This window comes from Poecilia reticulata, chromosome 17 (assembly GCF_904066995.2).
Source record: "Poecilia reticulata chromosome 17, P_reticulata-male-v2, whole genome shotgun sequence".
Classification (NCBI taxonomy): Eukaryota; Metazoa; Chordata; class Actinopteri; order Cyprinodontiformes; family Poeciliidae; genus Poecilia; species Poecilia reticulata.
The window spans coordinates 426010-442825 of record NC_088846.1 but is presented as its reverse complement, the minus strand read 5'-3'; the positions used below and the strand labels follow the sequence as shown (position 1 = coordinate 442825).

Sequence of the window (16816 nt, the reverse complement as noted above, 5' to 3'; positions counted from 1 at the left end):
TTCACTTTGTGTTCACAGAAGCTTTTAATAAGTATTTCTCACAGAATACTGTAATGCAAGTTGAGTAATGCTGTTGGATGCAGATAATGTTAGCCAATTGATGACTGTATATTCCACTCAATTAGTATCATTTACATCGTAAGTTTTATACCAAAAACATATCATGATATATATCATTGCTGTTACCCATCACAATACATATCGCGATATAAATTTTATGCCACATTGCACTTCACTATCTGTAACTAAAACTAAATCTGTCTTGGTAATCTTCTCTCTCTCTGCTATATTCTCCTACGTTTCATTTATAGTTGCTGTTCATTTGCAGAAAACATTATGCATCGGAAAATGCACCGTTAAAACTTTTTCTGATGCAGAATACTTGTGTTTCAGGGAAAACCCCTTTTTGGTGGAATAAAAAAAGGGTTGTACATTGAACACGCATGGATTACTTACTATGAAGGACCCTCTGGTAAAACCAGCCCCTTGTTCCACGCTTTGCTTTGTCCAGAGGGTCCGGACACTTGGCTATTGAGAAACAATTGTTGGCTGGAGGAAAGGACTCTAAGGAAGCTTAAATCAATTGTTTCTGATTTTACCAAATTTCTAACAAACAGCTGTGACACACGTGATGCACCAGCTGATAAAGTTTGCCAGAAATTGCATGTGAATTAGGGCCATGACATCTTTGCCAGCAATAAAATGTCATAAACATTCCTCTTGCTCTGACTTTAACTGCTCAATATTTGGTCATAAATTACCAAATGGAGCTAACTAAATTATTAATTGAATGATGATCTTCCATGTCTGGATTTTGGTACTTCAAAAGATACATTTTTATAATCAATTAAAATATAATCAAATTATTTATGTCCCTTGTATGCCTGACATGTTTGTGTGATTTACCTGGCTGCTCTCTCCAACATGGAGGTTCTGCAGCTGGTACACCGTCACCTGGCCATCACTGTCTCCTACCACAACACAGTCTGTGAGGGATGCAAACAGAAGGGACGTCATCTTCAGTCCAGGAGCAGCAGGCTGCACGATTACTGGATCCAAACTGGAAGATGGAAGTTATAGAATCTGGTTCACTTGTTTCCAGTTCTTTTCTGCGTGCTGATGTGCTTACTGGCAGAGTGAAATGAAACAAGCAAATTCCACAGACTTACAAGCTGGAATTCAGGTCCCAGATCTCAAGCTGGCCTTCGTTAACAGCACTGAATACTGTGGCATGCTTTGGAGACCACCTGACTTCACCCACTGGCTGGTTGGAGGTGAAGCTTAACAAAGGGTTAATGCAGTCCTGCTTCCAGAGTTGGATGGTGGAGTCAGAGGAGCAGCTCAGGAACACATCAGGATGGAGAGGACACCATGTGATGCAGTTCACAGGACACTGTCAGGAAACACCGCAAACATAAATAAGTCACTCAAACTATGTTATTTATTCTAAGGATTATTGCTTCACATTATCGTGGTGCTATTAATCAGTTCCATGTAGATTATTATGGTGCTACTGTTCCGTTCCAGTGGCCAACAACAGCTGCAGATTCTTAGAGAACGATCATTTTGCTACAGTCGGGAGTGAACAAACCACCAGAACTGGGGTTTGTGAACACTGCATAAAAAAAGAAAAAGAAAAAAAAACCCACAGTAACATTAGAAATCCTTTTAAAAAAATCCAAATTAAATGTGGCCCATTCTGTGCAGAATATTGTTAGTGCAGAGACTTTAAAATCTAAAGCCAGAGAACATCTGGTATGTACTGAGACTCCCTGATGAGAGCAAACAACAGCTGTTGTGTTGCTATGCTAACATGTTTTTCATTCAAAACGTTTTCAGTTTTTACTTTATACCAAACAAACACAAAATACTCTAGTCAATTTAAAAACACCATATTCAAAAAGAGCTACTCCAACACACTCCAGTTTCCACCAAGGTCATGTAGAACTTGCTCTTCTACATACTACAAATTACTTAATTTACTGATTCAGTAGGTAACCAAATTTTATTCAAAATTAAAACACTTTTTGGTCCAAATGTTTGTATTTGATTCTTTAAAAAATGATTGGTTGCCGTTAATCAGCTAGACCTGTAACAAATTTTGCTCAATGATAAATTGTCTCAGAAATTATAGCAATTATTGATAATATTGTTTGAGACAATTTTCAAGTAAAATTGTGGTAATGGTATAATAATGCGGGAGCACATTCTCAAAGATCAATAAAAGATTCTAATGAACATTTAACACTGGAACTGAAAGACATTTTACATTTCTGAAATGAGCAAAACTACAGAAACACCAAATACAATGAATTATGGCATTTCTGTTATCAAAATTGTCCTTCAAAAAGGGGCTAGTTGTGACCAAAGCAAAAGACGGAAGACTTTCATCATCCAGTTTTTTGTAGAAAGAGAGAAAAGAAAAAACAATAACTAATTTAAATGGAAATTATTGAGCTTGTTTTAATTTATCATGACAATAATTGATTTATTGCTTATTGTGACAGGCCTGACAGGGTGTGCAAATTAGCCTGTGGCTAGAAAACCTTCGTACAAAACAACAGTTGGTTGTTTTTATCATGTAACATTGCTTAGTGCACTGCCCTTGATGAAAAAAACTTGAATTAAAATGATTTGATAAATTTCCTAATCGCATCCCACCATTAACAGTAACATTATGTTTGTAAATGTAAGAAAGTTTGACTTAGTTTTGGTGGATTTCACTGCAGTGGAAGAAATAACGTCTCAGAAAGAGGAGGTGACTTTTACTGTGTCAAACTTACAAAATGTTTCCTGTAAGTTTCCAGAAACTGGTGACCGTTGGAGCAGGAACACTTGTGGATGTTACCTTCCCAGGTACCAGTCAAATAGATGTTGGAGTCCTGTAGGAGCATGGTGCCACAAACAGAAACATGCTATGAGCCAGCTGGCATATGAGCAACCAGTAACTTATAGATATTCTGGAGCAACTTACACTTGGATGAAAGTCAAAGCAGAGACCAGGGGTGAGAACAGACAGCACACACTCTGCTGTCTTCTCTGGCTTGTTCTGTTCAGTCTTTCTCAGGGTGTTATTCATCTTCTTGAGCTTCATCAAGTCTATACAATAATCAATTAAATATTCAGTTGTTAATCTTATTAAGAGTGTATTCTTAACTGAAGAAAAAAAGTGACTTTACTGCATTTTAACAAAACAACGCCCTACTCTAATATCTAGGTTGTTTCACAACAACTAATGTAGTGATTTTAGCTCTTAAGTGGGAATAAATTTGCTCACAGAAACATTTTAAAGTCTTTTCAAATCTTAAAGTGGTAAGTGTGTTGTGCAGACACATAGAGGAAATGTCTAGCACAATCAAGTAACTATTACCTTTAGTTGTTATAAAAATGGTATATACAGGGTGGGCCATAAGTTTCCATACATAGAAAAAATAAGCATTTTATAGTGGACAACCATTTTTATTTTTGTGGGACTCTGTGTAATCGCTGCACATCTTGGACTACTTCATGGTTGATCCGCAACAATTCCAGTTTTCTGAAACTTGCAAATAAGTTTTGCCACAGTGTCGTGTGTGATGCTGGTTCCATGTTTTCTGTTAAAGTTTTGTGCAACCATGCGACTGCTTCCCGATCCATCCATCAGTATAATTTCAATTCTTTACTCTTTTGCCAAACGCATCTTTTTGGGTATCTGAAATATAAAAGAAATTTATATTTTACATTCTCCTATGTATGGAAACTTATGGCCCACCCTGTATATCAAATATGACTTAAAAGAAATTGAACTTTGATACTTAGCACCTTGAAATTGGGCTTCTGTCTCTTTAAAAACTCCTGCTCTTACTGAAACTCCACCTTCAGGAAGTCATCACAATATCACTCTATTAATCCTTCAACAACATTTTTACAGTTGTTGCATTGAGAAGTAGCTCACAATGAGCTCAGCAGATGCAAAGTTCCACCAATTGTTTGCTAATTGCTACTGGCTAGTCTGAAGGAGCTGAGTAACTGGGGAGCTTAGAAGGGCTGCATCTTGAAGGTGGCACTAGGTCCACCCAGGAGTTCTGCACAGCTGAATGGTTGCCGTGGGAGACTAAAAGAATACTCAAAACATACATGAAGGCAAAAATCCAGATATGTTCTTGATAACATGATGTAAAGTTCAAAAAAGTTTATTTAAAATAACACTATCCATTTAATTATCTATATTAATTCTTCATATATCTAAACATCTTGTATTTGGAACATATGGATATGGATCTTGTTTTTCACATGAAAATGTTAGGAAAATTCATAAAGGCTTTACGTAACTTATTGTTTCATTTTGTTTCTCTTTGCCTCGAAGAACACTGTGAGCTGGAAATTGAAAAGGCAGATTTTACAGTGGAGAATTGTACCTGTACAGTCAAGGCCACCATTGATGACAAACCACTTGCAGATTCTGCCGTCTGCTCCCACAGAGTACAGAGATTCAACCTTCTCCTCTCCAGTGAAGCTCAGTTCTTGTTGGTTCCACCTGAGCTGCCACACTGGCCCAAGGTGTCTTTTGGCACATTCACTGCATACCAGAAGAAACAGAACAGCAACATAGGAAAGTACCATATGCTGCCCTTTACATCGGCATTGGTGTTAATTATCAAAGTTTATTTCCATCTTGTTGCTGTGTGTATTAAGAGAGGGCGTGTCATAGTGACTGTGGGTTGTCTAACTGAAGCAGAGAAGGAATCTCAACAGTGTGATCATTTCTTCACAGTGTGGAATAGTTATGAGGAAAACCCATAGCTAATTAAACCCTATTGACTATTCCACAGACTGGGCCGGTGTCTCTACTGGCCCAAACTTTCATTTCGGTGCATCTCTAATTAAATAATGGTAAGAGAGCTGCACCAACCACCAACGCTCATTCCTCACCGGCTGCTGATGAAAGGTGACTTATTATCTGTACTCTGCACATTGTGGATAGCAATGCTGCCATCACACATCCCCACAGCCAGCTGCCCAGGGCTGTTGGATGAGAAATCCACAGTCGTTACAGCGCTGTCACAGTTAATGATTCGCTCAGGCCACTGCAAGAAGAGAAGAAGGAAGACAGCTGAAGCTTCTACATACCTAACCAACCAATGGCCTATCTTGAAGGACAACTAGAAACTGTAACAATGACAAGACAGATCAAATGTAGTAGAAATCACGAGTCCAAAGGCTGCTAAACATTCTATACACTGATATGTGGAGCTACTTGTTGACAGTGAAGCTGTAAATGGCCTGTACGTGTACAGTGCTTTATCAAGTCCAGAGGACCCCAAAGCGCTTCACATTACATTCAGTCATTCACCCATTCAAACTACACAAACATCCGTTTACTGAGGAGACATGAACTGAAGTCAGTCATACCATCGGGTTTTTAATAGACCAGCAGCACACCAGACCTGGTCCATGGTTTCTGTAGTCAGTCTCACCATAACCTACAGCAAGGAGGTCCTAGCACAAAAACTGTCAATGTTATGATGAGTTGAAAATATCAGTGGCAATAACTGTGCAATTATATAACAGACGCATCAGAATTTTTGTTGTGAGGTTAGGGTTAGAAGTTAACAACCAGCTAACTGTAATCCAGATGCTGAAGGAAATAGCTTAATGGCCATAAAACCAATATAACATCAATGGTTGGTGGAAATGCAATTTATGATTCTGCTCTTGTTGGGTTCTGCAGGGGAGTATTTTCTCTACATTCTCAGGGTGGCAGGCTGATGGGATCCAGCTGGTGCTCATCATCTCCAATCAGCAAGGGCCTTAAATAGGAGTGGCTTCCCGGAAGAAGATGCCAGATCCAATCTCCCCAGACGGACCCGGGTCGACTGGTTGGCGGAAGAGGTACGACCAGACTGTGAATGGTTGGAAGGATGTCAGAGGGAAATGTGACAGGTAGTGATTGTGCGGAAATGGAAGAGGGTGCTGATGATATGGAAAATGAAGGACCTTGGCAGATTCAAAAAGCTAAGCATAAACGGAAAAAATCAAGGCAACAAATAGAATCATCTGTTTCCGAGGATGAAGGAGAAGCTATTAAGATGACAGAATTTAAAGTAATTCTGAAGTTTGTCAAAGAGGGTGTGTCCTTTGGAAATTGGAATCCAATAAAGCTCACAAAAGAAATTAATTCTCTGGTTGGAAAGGTGAAATTTGTTAAAGTATTAAGAGATGGATCGTTGTTGATTATCTGTAATGATATTAAACAAAAAGAAAAGGCGATGAATACAAAAAGAATCCTGGGTGAGAATGTGAGAGGAAGACTTTTGGATAACAAAAAGTATGTATGCGGAGTCATTTCGGGGATTCCACCTGATGTACCAGTTGATGACATCAAGTCTAATGTTTCAGGAGGGAAAGTGGTGGAAGCCAAACGATTGAAAAGAAATAAAAATGGAGTGAGGAGTGATAGTTTTTCTATCATGTTAAAATTCGAAGAGAACAGTTTGCCAGATAAAGTGTTTGTGGGATACATGAGCTATAATGTCCGACCATTTATTCCTCCGCCCCTGCGATGCTTTAAATGCCAGAAGTTTGGACATGTCGCTGCAGTGTGTAAGGGGAAACAGAAATGTGGGAGATGTGCTGGGGACCATGAGTATGGAAAATGTGAGGAAGGAGCTCCGCTGAAATGTTGTAATTGCGGAGGTGGGCATAGTTCAGGATTTAGAGGATGCACAGCTAGTAAAAGAGCTGAGGAAGTTCAGAAAATCAAAGTCACTACTGGCATTACTTATGCGGAAGCAACGAAAAAAGTTCCTGTTCAACCAATATTATATCCAAAGAAAGTGTCTGGAGGAGAAAAAGAAAGATCTAAATGTTCAGAATGCTCCAAGATTAAAGGTGACACTCTACTCATGACAAAGGAGGATTTTGTATTGTTCATGGTAGAAGTTAACTGTACTGCTCAAACACAAAAGAAAACGGAAAAAATCCAAATAGTGAAGGCAGCCCAAAAGTATCTTGATTGTAAAAATGTTAATTGGGAATCAATTAAGGAAAAATTAAATGAGACACAATCTTCTCAACCTCAATCATGCAGTGGCGGCCCCTCCTCGTCATGTTAATTATTCTCCAGTGGAATGCAAGAAGTCTTATTAGTAATGGTCTAGAGTTTAAGAAATATATTTCAGATTTGACAGTTAAACCTCACCTGATTTGCATTCAAGAAACCTGGCTTAAGCCTCATCTGGATTTCAAAATTTCTGGGTATGCATCAATTAGGAATGATAGAACAGAAAGACAAGGAGGGGGAGTAGCAACTTTTGTTCTAGACAGTATAAGATATAAAGTGGAATCAATAGGGAAGAATTATGAATCAATAGTTATTAAGATTTGGATAGAAAATGATCAAATGTTGGTGACAAATTTTTATAATGCTAACAAGAAGTTGTCCATTCAAAATCTTAATGAAGTAAATGATCAAAATGTAGGTAAGACTGTATGGTGTGGTGATTTCAATTCTCATAATGTTATATGGGGGAGTCTTAATACAGATGCAAATGGATTGGCTATTGAAGAATTTCTTGAGTTACATTCTCTGGTTTGCCTTAATGATGGCAGCACTACTAGATATGAATGCTGTAGGAATCTAAAGAGTGTTTTAGACCCAACATTGGTTTCAAATAGATTAGCTGGAATAACTTCTTGGGAGGTGATGAGTGACTCTCCAATGGGCAGTGATCATTTTCCTATTCTAGTTTCAGTTGGTTCTGAAGTGATAAAAGAAGAGGAGGGACAGATTCCAAGATGGAAGTTAAGTAACGCTAATTGGGAGTTTAAAAATTTAGTTGATAGTCAATTTAATAAACTGGGTGAGAATATGTTTTGTGATGTGGAGATGTGTTATTCAATGATTAAGTCTGTCATTATTAATGCAGCTGAAAGTTCAATTTCTAAATCAAAGGGAAGAGGAAATAGAAAGTCTACTCCATGGTGGAATGAGCAATGTAGTATTGCTATAAGGGGAAGAAATAAAGCTTTTAAATTGTTAAAAAGATGTCATACCTTTGAGGCACTAATTCAATATAAGAAAGCACAAGCTATAGTTAGGAAGACCATTAGAGCAGCTAAGAAGGCTTGTTGGAGACAGTATTGTAATTCCATTGGAAGAGAGACCAAATTGTCAGAGGTATGGAGAGTTATTAAGAAAATGAATGGAGTTAAAAAGAGTTTTTCCTTACCGGTTTTAGAATTAAATGGGAAAATAGCGATTAGTAATAAAGAAAAAGCTGAATTATTAGCAGAAACGTTAATTAAAGTACATAGTTCAGAAAATTTATCTGAAGAAATGAAAAGTAATAAATTAGATTTATTGGATAAAAATCCAGAAGTTACTACTAGGAGAGAAGTCACAAACCAGGATATAGATATGCCCTTTTCTATGTATGAGTTAGAAAAAGCTATTAATAATGCTAAGCAATCAACTCCGGGGAAGGATGGAGTGTGTTATGTAATGCTCAAACATCTTAAATATTCATCTCTTACTGTTATATTAAAGTTATTTAATCTGATTTGGATGACTGGAAGAATTCCGGCAGAATGGAAACAGTCAGTTATAATTTCCATATTAAAACCTGGTAAAAATGCAACAGACCCATCAAATTATAGACCTATAGCTCTTACATCCCAATTAGGAAAAATAATGGAGAGGATTGTTACAGAAAGGCTTTCATATTTTATTGAGCGTAAAAATAAATTTTGTTCATTCCAGAGTGGTTTTTGTAAAGGGAGAAATACGATGGATGCAGTTCTGTGCCTAGAGTCAGAAGTAAGAAAAGCTCAAGCAAACAAAGAGTTAGTGATAGCTGTGTTCTTTGACATAGAAAAGGCATATGATATGTTATGGAAAGAAGGATTATTGATTAAATTAGGGAAACTTGGTATAGGAGGTAAAATTTATAATTGGGTTTTGGATTTTTTATTTGGTAGAGAAATAGAAGTTCGGGTTGGGGCGAATTTCTCCTCTAGATATGATGTTGAAAATGGTACCCCCCAAGGTAGTGTGTGTAGCCCAATTCTCTTTAATATTATGATTAATGATATTTTTGATGAGATAGATAGTAGTATAGGCAAATCTTTATTTGCAGATGATGGTGCTCTATGGATTCGGGGACATAATCAGGTATACTTGCAGAAAAAGATGCAGGCTGCCATTTTGAAAGTGGAAGGGTGGGCTAATAAATGGGGTTGTAGGATATCAATTGCAAAGACTCAAGTAATTTGTTTTTATAGAAGACATAAGGAAATTAAGTTGAACCTTTATAATCATAAACTTGAACAAGTGAAAATAGTGAAGTTTTTAGGTGTCATTTTCGATGAAAGCTTAACTTGGAAATATCAAATAGAAGCAGTTCAAAATAAATGTAAAAAAGTGAATAATTTGTAAAGATGTCTCTCAGGACAGGAATGGGGAGCTTCAAGAAGTGCATTGTTGGGAGTTTATCAGGCGCTCATGAGATCTACTCTGGACTATGGGAGTATAGCATATATGGCAGCTGCTGACAGCCATTTGAGAAAGCTTGATAGTGAGCAAACAAAGGCATTGAGGATTTGTTGTGGAGCCTTCAGAACATCATCTTTAGCTGCTTTACAAGTAGAAACTGGTGAGTTTCCTTTAAGATTAAGAAGGTTGAAATTAATGTTCATGTACTGGGTGAACCTACAAGGACATAAGTGTGATCATCCAACTAAGATGGTGCTGAAGGACTGTTGGGAACATCATAAATTAAATTGTAATAGTTTTGGATGGATTGGGGAAATAAAGGCAAAACATCTTGGTTTAAATATGCTCCAGTACAGTGCTACAGTTCCTCAATCTGAAATTCCTCCATGGTTATTTCTAACTCCAGAAGTTGATCTTCAATTAAGAGAAACTCTTAAAAAGGGAAAGACTCCAGAATGGGTTGTAGTTAATAAATATTTTGAAAGATATAAAGACAACATAATTATATATACAGATGGATCTAAAGATCCAAATAGTGGTAGAACTGGAGCAGCAGTGAATATCCCACACCATAAAGTCTTGATTAAGAGGAGAGCAGCTGATCATTTAGCTGTTTTTACAGTTGAATTATCAGCCATTATATTGGCCTTAGAATGGTTGCTTGATACTGATACTAGGGAAGTAAGTACATTTATCATAGCATCAGATAGTCAAGCAGCATTATTAAGTATTAAATCTGGCAAATCCTGCAGATTAGATTTAATATTAAGAATATACCAATTATTAGTTCATCTGCATAACAATAAATGCGTGGTTAAATTTGTCTGGATTCCTGCTCATGTAGGTATAGAAGGAAATGAGGAAGTAGATATTTTAGCTAAGCAGGCCTTGAAATCAGATATTGTTCATCTGAATGTTCCTTTGAGTAAAAATGAGGGTAAATCTATTATTCAAAAAGAAATTATTAAGATTTGGCAGGAGCTATGGGATAATCATGAAAATGGGAGACAATTATATACAATTCAAAGGAATGTTGGAGATAGTAATTATCTGAGTGGAAGGCGGAAAGAGGAAGTAGTTATGTCTCGACTTAGAATTGGACATTCTGGACTTAATAGTTCGCTCTTTAAATTAGGAAAGCATGAGAATGGGGCTTGTAGTTATTGCAATCAGGTGGAAACAGTGAAGCATGTCTTGTTAGAATGTGATAAATACTTAGAGGAACGCCAGTTTTTAAAGTTGTCACTAAGCAGGAAGAATATAGGACTGTCTATGATTAATCTATTAGATAATAAATCAAATTATGTTAGAAATCTTTTATTTAGGTTCTTAAATAACACTGGGTTAATGAATCGTATTTAGAATATGGCCAAGTATGTGTGTGTATGCCAGTGCATGCTCATGCATTAATTTATGTATTAATGAGTGTGTTAGGATGTGGATTTGCACATCCTACACATCATTGAGGAAAAAAAAAAAAAAATTCCCTCTGAGATCTCTGATGACCACACTCCAGTCTGGTAGGTGGCGGTAAATGCACCTTAAGTTGGATGCCAGCCGCCAATAAAAAACAAAAGAAGAAGAAGAAGAAGATGATGCCAGATGGTTCCCCTTCTACAGTGGTACACTCTAGCTCTTAGTGCTGTGTCTCAAGTGTTTTACTTGTTCCTGATGCCTCTTCCATCTCTTCCTTCCTCCTAGAACCAGCTCTGACCTCTCTCTGAGAGTCTGATCCACCTGGACCACCTGATCCTCACTGTCCTGCTAGGCCTTGCCCCTGGATTCCTCCACAACCACCACCCTGCTGCTGCCTGTCCACCCTGAGTTACCTGCTGGAACTCCTCCACCTGGAAACCCCCTCACTGCCCCAACTGCTGTACCCTCCTCCGCTCATCTGAACCCTCCAACCGTAAGCCTTCACAAGGTCACACCATCACTCCTGTCATTATTCCTCTGTCTAACCACTCACCCATTTCTCAGTTCCTCCTCTGGCCTGGTTCCTCCCTGCTGCCGCTGGTCTACACCTCTCCATCCTTCCCACCCCCATTATTGTTCAATAAACCTGTTAAAAGTAGTTTGGTGTCTGTAGTTGTTGCTTGCCTTCGAGTCCTGGTACTTCACATTATGACAGTTCTATGATAATGACAATTATTCACAAAGGAAATGAGGATAGAAGGCAATGCCTCATCAGTGGTATTTTGTGTGAAACATGTTAACATGACAATAGAAGAAGAAAAGCGTTTCTGGTGAAACTTGGGGCCAAAAATTCTGGATTCTAGATTCCTATTTAATAAAGTCATGATTAGTGGGAAATTATTATTTCAATGTATGTTGTGTTGCAGAGTTTTTCTGACCTCACAATTTTCCTATACATGTATCAGCTGGGTAGTGTGTATCTTACCGGGTTTTTTTTGTTCCAGGCCATGCTACTGACCCTACAGCCTCTGCTGAGCTCACAACTGAAAACCCAGAGACATTGTAGAGCTGGAGAGCAGGAAGTCTCTGCTTCACTCTGTTCCTTTTCCTTAGGTTTCACCAATCTGTCAGGGTCTGAGAAAATCATTGTAATAACTTTCTTGACTTATATATATACATATATATCCAAAGCCATCGGCCTCCTCCTGGTGGCTTTGAAAAGTGGGGAACACCCCCAAAGGTGGTGGAGAATGACCGAGCTAAGATCCTGTGGGACTTCCAGATCCAGACAGACAAAATGGTAATGGAGACCCAACCGGACATTGTGGTGGTGGATAAACAACAGAGGAAAGCCGTTGTGGTGGATGTAGCAATACCAAGTGATTACAACATCAGGAAAAAGGAGCAGGAGGAACTGGAAAAGACCTGGAAGGTGAAGACCACAGTGGTGCCTGTGGTCATCGGGGCCCTCGGGGCAGTTACCCCCAAACTGGAGCAGTGGCTACAACAGATCCCAGGACCAACATCAGACATCTCTCCAGAGAGAGAGCAAGAGAAAGAGAGAGAAAGAGAGAGACCACCCGCTGTACAAAAAGACTGAAATTACCTTGCAGCAAAGGCAGCTTTCTGTAAGCAGCCAGCTGGCTTTGGAAGTTGTTCCGCAGTACGGTCCTCTCCATTAGAAGTAAGGAGAACTGGAATTTATCTGACGTCATGATGCGCTCAGAGTCTACCTGTGTGTTTAAACTGCTCCCAACTGTTTCTACATCTTTCAGCGAGCAGGTAGAAATAACTGTAAAGGAATATGTTTGAGTTACATTTGTTTTAAAACAACCAAACTAAAACCGGACATCTCTTTTACGTGACTTTAACTCTGTTACCTCTACCAGATTACCTGTACTAGCTGAGCAGGTCAGGGACAGACTCCTCTCTGGACTTCTCCTGGAGTCCACAATAGTCTCTGCATCATTGGTCTGTTTCATTTCAGGGCTGTAAACCATCACTTCCTGCTCTGGAGGTGCATACATTTCGAAGGCAGACACAATCGTGGCTATAGATAAGGATAAAATTCTTTTAAAAATACTTCCACTGTATGAAGAATTATGTTTGTGATTAAAAACTAAAGATGAATGTCTATAAAGAAAACTATTCATCAGAATGTTATGATGTAAACTATGGTATCCCACAAGGCTCAATATTAGGTTTCACTCTCTTTAATCTTTATATAGGGTCATTGGCAGATATGGCATTCATTTAGTCATTTTCATAGCTAAGCTGATAACACACAGCTCTATGTTATATGTCTCTTATTAGACCTATTAGTGCAATGTTTAACCATATTTTAGGTATTAATTCATGGCACATATTTTCATTCAGTTAAATATGAACAAAACTAAACTTTTAGTTTTTATCAAAGAAATTCAAACAGAAAAACTCCCAGTTCAACTTCAAACACTGACAATGAATCATTCAGCCCAGGTCAAAACTCTGTTCAGTCCTAGTCCAATGCAGAGGATTCAGTTCTATCTTTTATAACATGCAAGGCAGATTGCTGTGCTAACAAAAAGCTACATCTGAAGATCTCAGGTGCCAGAACGCTGATGAGGACCAGAAAGCAAACTCACATTACACTGATTTTAAAAGTTTCTGAACTGGCTGCCTGTCCATATTAGAATTGATTTCAAGTGCTCTTACTGGTATTTTAAACTCTAAATGGTCTTATGTTTGCATATGTCTTGGTAATGTAATGTTTATAGAAAAGATTTGTGGAGCTGCAAATAGAAAATTAGCTTGATGGCGACCTTGAACCATCCAGCCAAACACTGATGCTAGAATGTCCGTCCGTCCGTCCACTTCCGCTTATCTGGGGTCAGGTTGCGGGGGCAGCAGCTTCAGAAGGGAGGCCCAGACTTCCCTCCCCAAGGCGTTCCCAGGCCAGCCGAGAGACATCGTCCCTCCAGCGTGTCCTGGGTCTCCCCTCCTCCCAGTGGGACATGAACACCTCACTATGGAGGCGTCCAGGAGGCATCCTGACCAGATGCCCGAGCTTCAACTGGCTCCTCTCATCGTGGAGGAGCAGCGGCTCTACTCTGAGTCCCTCCCGGATGACCGAGCTTCTCACCCTATCTCTAAGGGAGAGCCCAGCCACCATGTGGAGGAAACCCATTTCAGATGCTTGTACCCGTGATCTCGTTCTTTCGGTCATGACCCAAAGCTCATGACCATAGATGAGGGTGGGAACGTAGATCGACCGGTAAATCGAGAGCTTCGCTTTTTGGCTCAGCTCTCTCTTCACCACGACGGACCGGTACAGCGCCCGCTTCATGGCAGATGCTGCCCCAATCCGCCTGTCGATCTCCTGCTCCCTTCTTCCCTCATTCGTGAACAAGATCCCCAGAATGTTTGTATTTGTGTCAAACGGAGTTTTATCTTTAAATGAGTTGATTCTCATGGTTGGCCCTGTATGTTTCTAAGGTTTGTTTAGCTTCAAAACAGCGTGTTTGAAAATGTTTAATAACAATTAAAATTTATCAATGTTTGACATTGTCAAGCAAAATGTTCTTACATCAGGCAACAAAAAAACCTTATGAAAAACCATATTTAAAATAAACAACACTTAGCCTGGTGGCCCGCCAGGCTGATAATACACTAGGGGAAGTCCTGTTCAGCAATATATAGGTTTTAAGTCAATAATTCTTGAATATTCATTAAAAAACATACCACTGCCATTGTCAGATTTTTTTCACTTATATAATGGGAAAAAACATTTTATTTACTTTGAGCTTGGTATATTTTGCAGTGTGCTATACTTTTTTATAGTGAATGTATTGTCTTGAATCAAACCTGTGTCCACCATGAGCATGAGGTTGTTCTGTATCTGTTTGTTCTTAGTCGCTCCATTCAGTGTCTGCACGGCTCGATCCACATACTTCTCATTGTTTCTTCTGTTTCTGCAAACTTCAGAATACTGTTTATTTATCTCTCTGCAACACAAAACAAGGTTGAGTTAACAATAGCTTGTTCCAATCAGAGATTTAAAAAAAGATTTAAATATTTGTAAAAAATCAACAACAATTTCTCTTACATTATGACATCTGCATCATCAGCATTCACTGACACTAAGGTGGGGGGAATGTCCAGCAGAGAAATAGTGTCTGTCTCTGTGATTAAAATGTCCTTAATCCCTTTCAACAGAGCTTGTGTCATTTGTTCTTTAACTGAGCCTTTTTTCCTCTTTTCATCTGGCAACAAAGATTCTACAAAACAGAACATTGTTAAAAAGGTGTCTTTTTCAGCAAAGAACAGAAATGTGTATGATGAATGGAGTAGAACAAAATTTCTGATTCATTCTTTGAGCTCTCAACTTTTGCCAGTCAAGAAACACACTGCATTTGGAGAACATGGAGATCTCCATGTTTGGAGATGTCTTTCAGAAACCGGAGGCTTATGGTAATGATCTACTCTCAAAACATAGACACAGCATCAAAGCTTTACAAAAACCAGTGCAAGTAAACTGGTCGAAAAGTTACAGTCGATGTGAACATCTCTACATACAGTGGCTTGAAAAAGTATTCATACCCCTTGAATTTTTCCATAATAATTTATATTTCTTTTGAGTTTTATGTGAAAGACCAAAACAAAGTGGTATAGAATTGTGAAATAGAAAAAAAAATTATACTTGACTCAAAACATTTTTTACAAATAAAAAATGTATAAAATGATTTCCCAAGCTTTGAACGTCTCACAGAGCTCTGTTCAGTCCATCATCTGGAAATAGAGTGTGAAACAACTGTAACAAGACAAGGCCGTCCACCTTAACGTCCAGCTGAACAAGAACAAGTTCTGATCAGAGATGCAGCCAAGAGGCCGATGGACGCTCTGGACGGTCAGCATGGTCCAGAAGCCATGCTGGACACAACAAATGTGGAAGAATAAGCTTTGTTCAGACCAGAACAAAATTCAACTCTTTGGCCAAAGTGCAAAATGCTATGTGTGGAGGAGAACTAACACTGCCCATCACTCTGAACACACCACCCCCACTGTCAAACATGGTGGTGGCAGCATCATGCTCTGAGATTGCTTCTCTTCAGCAGGGACAGGGAAGACGGTCAGAGTTGATATGAAGATGGATGGAGTCAAATACAGAACAATGGAGTCAAATACAGACATGAGACCGGGGCGGAGCTTCAGCTTCCAGCAGGACAACCAGCCTAAACATAAAGACAGGCTAAAATGGAATGGTTTCAAGCAAAACATATTCATGTGTTAGAATGGCCCAGTCAAAGTCCAGTCTTAACCCAATCGAGATCTGAAAACTGCAGTTCACAAATGCTCTCCATCTAATCTGACTTGAGCTGTTTTGCAAAGAAGAATGGGCAAAACTACGTCAATGCGGTACAGAGAGCTGAATACTTCTACACACCACACTTTTCAGTTTTTTATATGTAAAAAAAACGTTTGAATCATCTATAATGTTTTTTTTCTAATGCACAGTTGTTTACCACTTTGTGTTGGTCTGTCACGTTAAATTCCAAAGAAATATATTTATGTTTATGATTGTCAGATGGCAACTTACGGAGAGGTTGAAGTGGTATGAACGCTTTTGCAAGTTATTGTATACATTGTGGTGATGAACCTGGTAAGTTGAAGGGAAAGTCACGTCTACAAAATGTTTCCTCCATTTCTTCGTTCACAGACTCTGTGGTTGACTGGCTGGATATCCTGCTGCTATCCAAAACTGACCTGAAAACAGTGTCAGAGCAGATGTTTACTACATAGTCATCATGAAAAAAAGCATCTTCCTCACTAACACACTAACACTGATTGACAGGAAGGTTGCTGAATTGTTTTATTTTGAAGACCCCTACCCTCAATACTGTATGTGAATGGTTTTGAGAGCTTTCTCACATTTTTCTAATGACACATGGT

At 38.7% G+C, this 16816-nt stretch overlaps 1 protein-coding gene across 2 annotated transcripts in view; it reads right to left on the bottom strand.

Moving 5' to 3' along the window:
• Positions 1–16816, bottom strand: part of dnai4 (dynein axonemal intermediate chain 4) — a 28884-nt gene that overhangs the window by 9687 nt on the left and 2381 nt on the right. For both annotated transcript variants that reach the window (XM_008433575.3, XM_008433574.3), the window contains exons 4-16: positions 16524–16630; positions 14973–15144; positions 14732–14871; positions 12783–12938; positions 12495–12680; positions 11874–12022; positions 5392–5478; positions 4912–5066; positions 4398–4558; positions 2975–3099; positions 2784–2882; positions 1170–1393; positions 907–1060 (exon numbers count right to left, since the gene is read on the bottom strand). In XM_008433575.3, the coding sequence (XP_008431797.1) occupies positions 907–1060; positions 1170–1393; positions 2784–2882; positions 2975–3099; positions 4398–4558; positions 4912–5066; positions 5392–5478; positions 11874–12022; positions 12495–12680; positions 12783–12938; positions 14732–14871; positions 14973–15144; positions 16524–16630 (1915 nt within the window). The remainder of the gene's footprint in view (positions 1–906; positions 1061–1169; positions 1394–2783; positions 2883–2974; positions 3100–4397; positions 4559–4911; positions 5067–5391; positions 5479–11873; positions 12023–12494; positions 12681–12782; positions 12939–14731; positions 14872–14972; positions 15145–16523; positions 16631–16816) is intronic.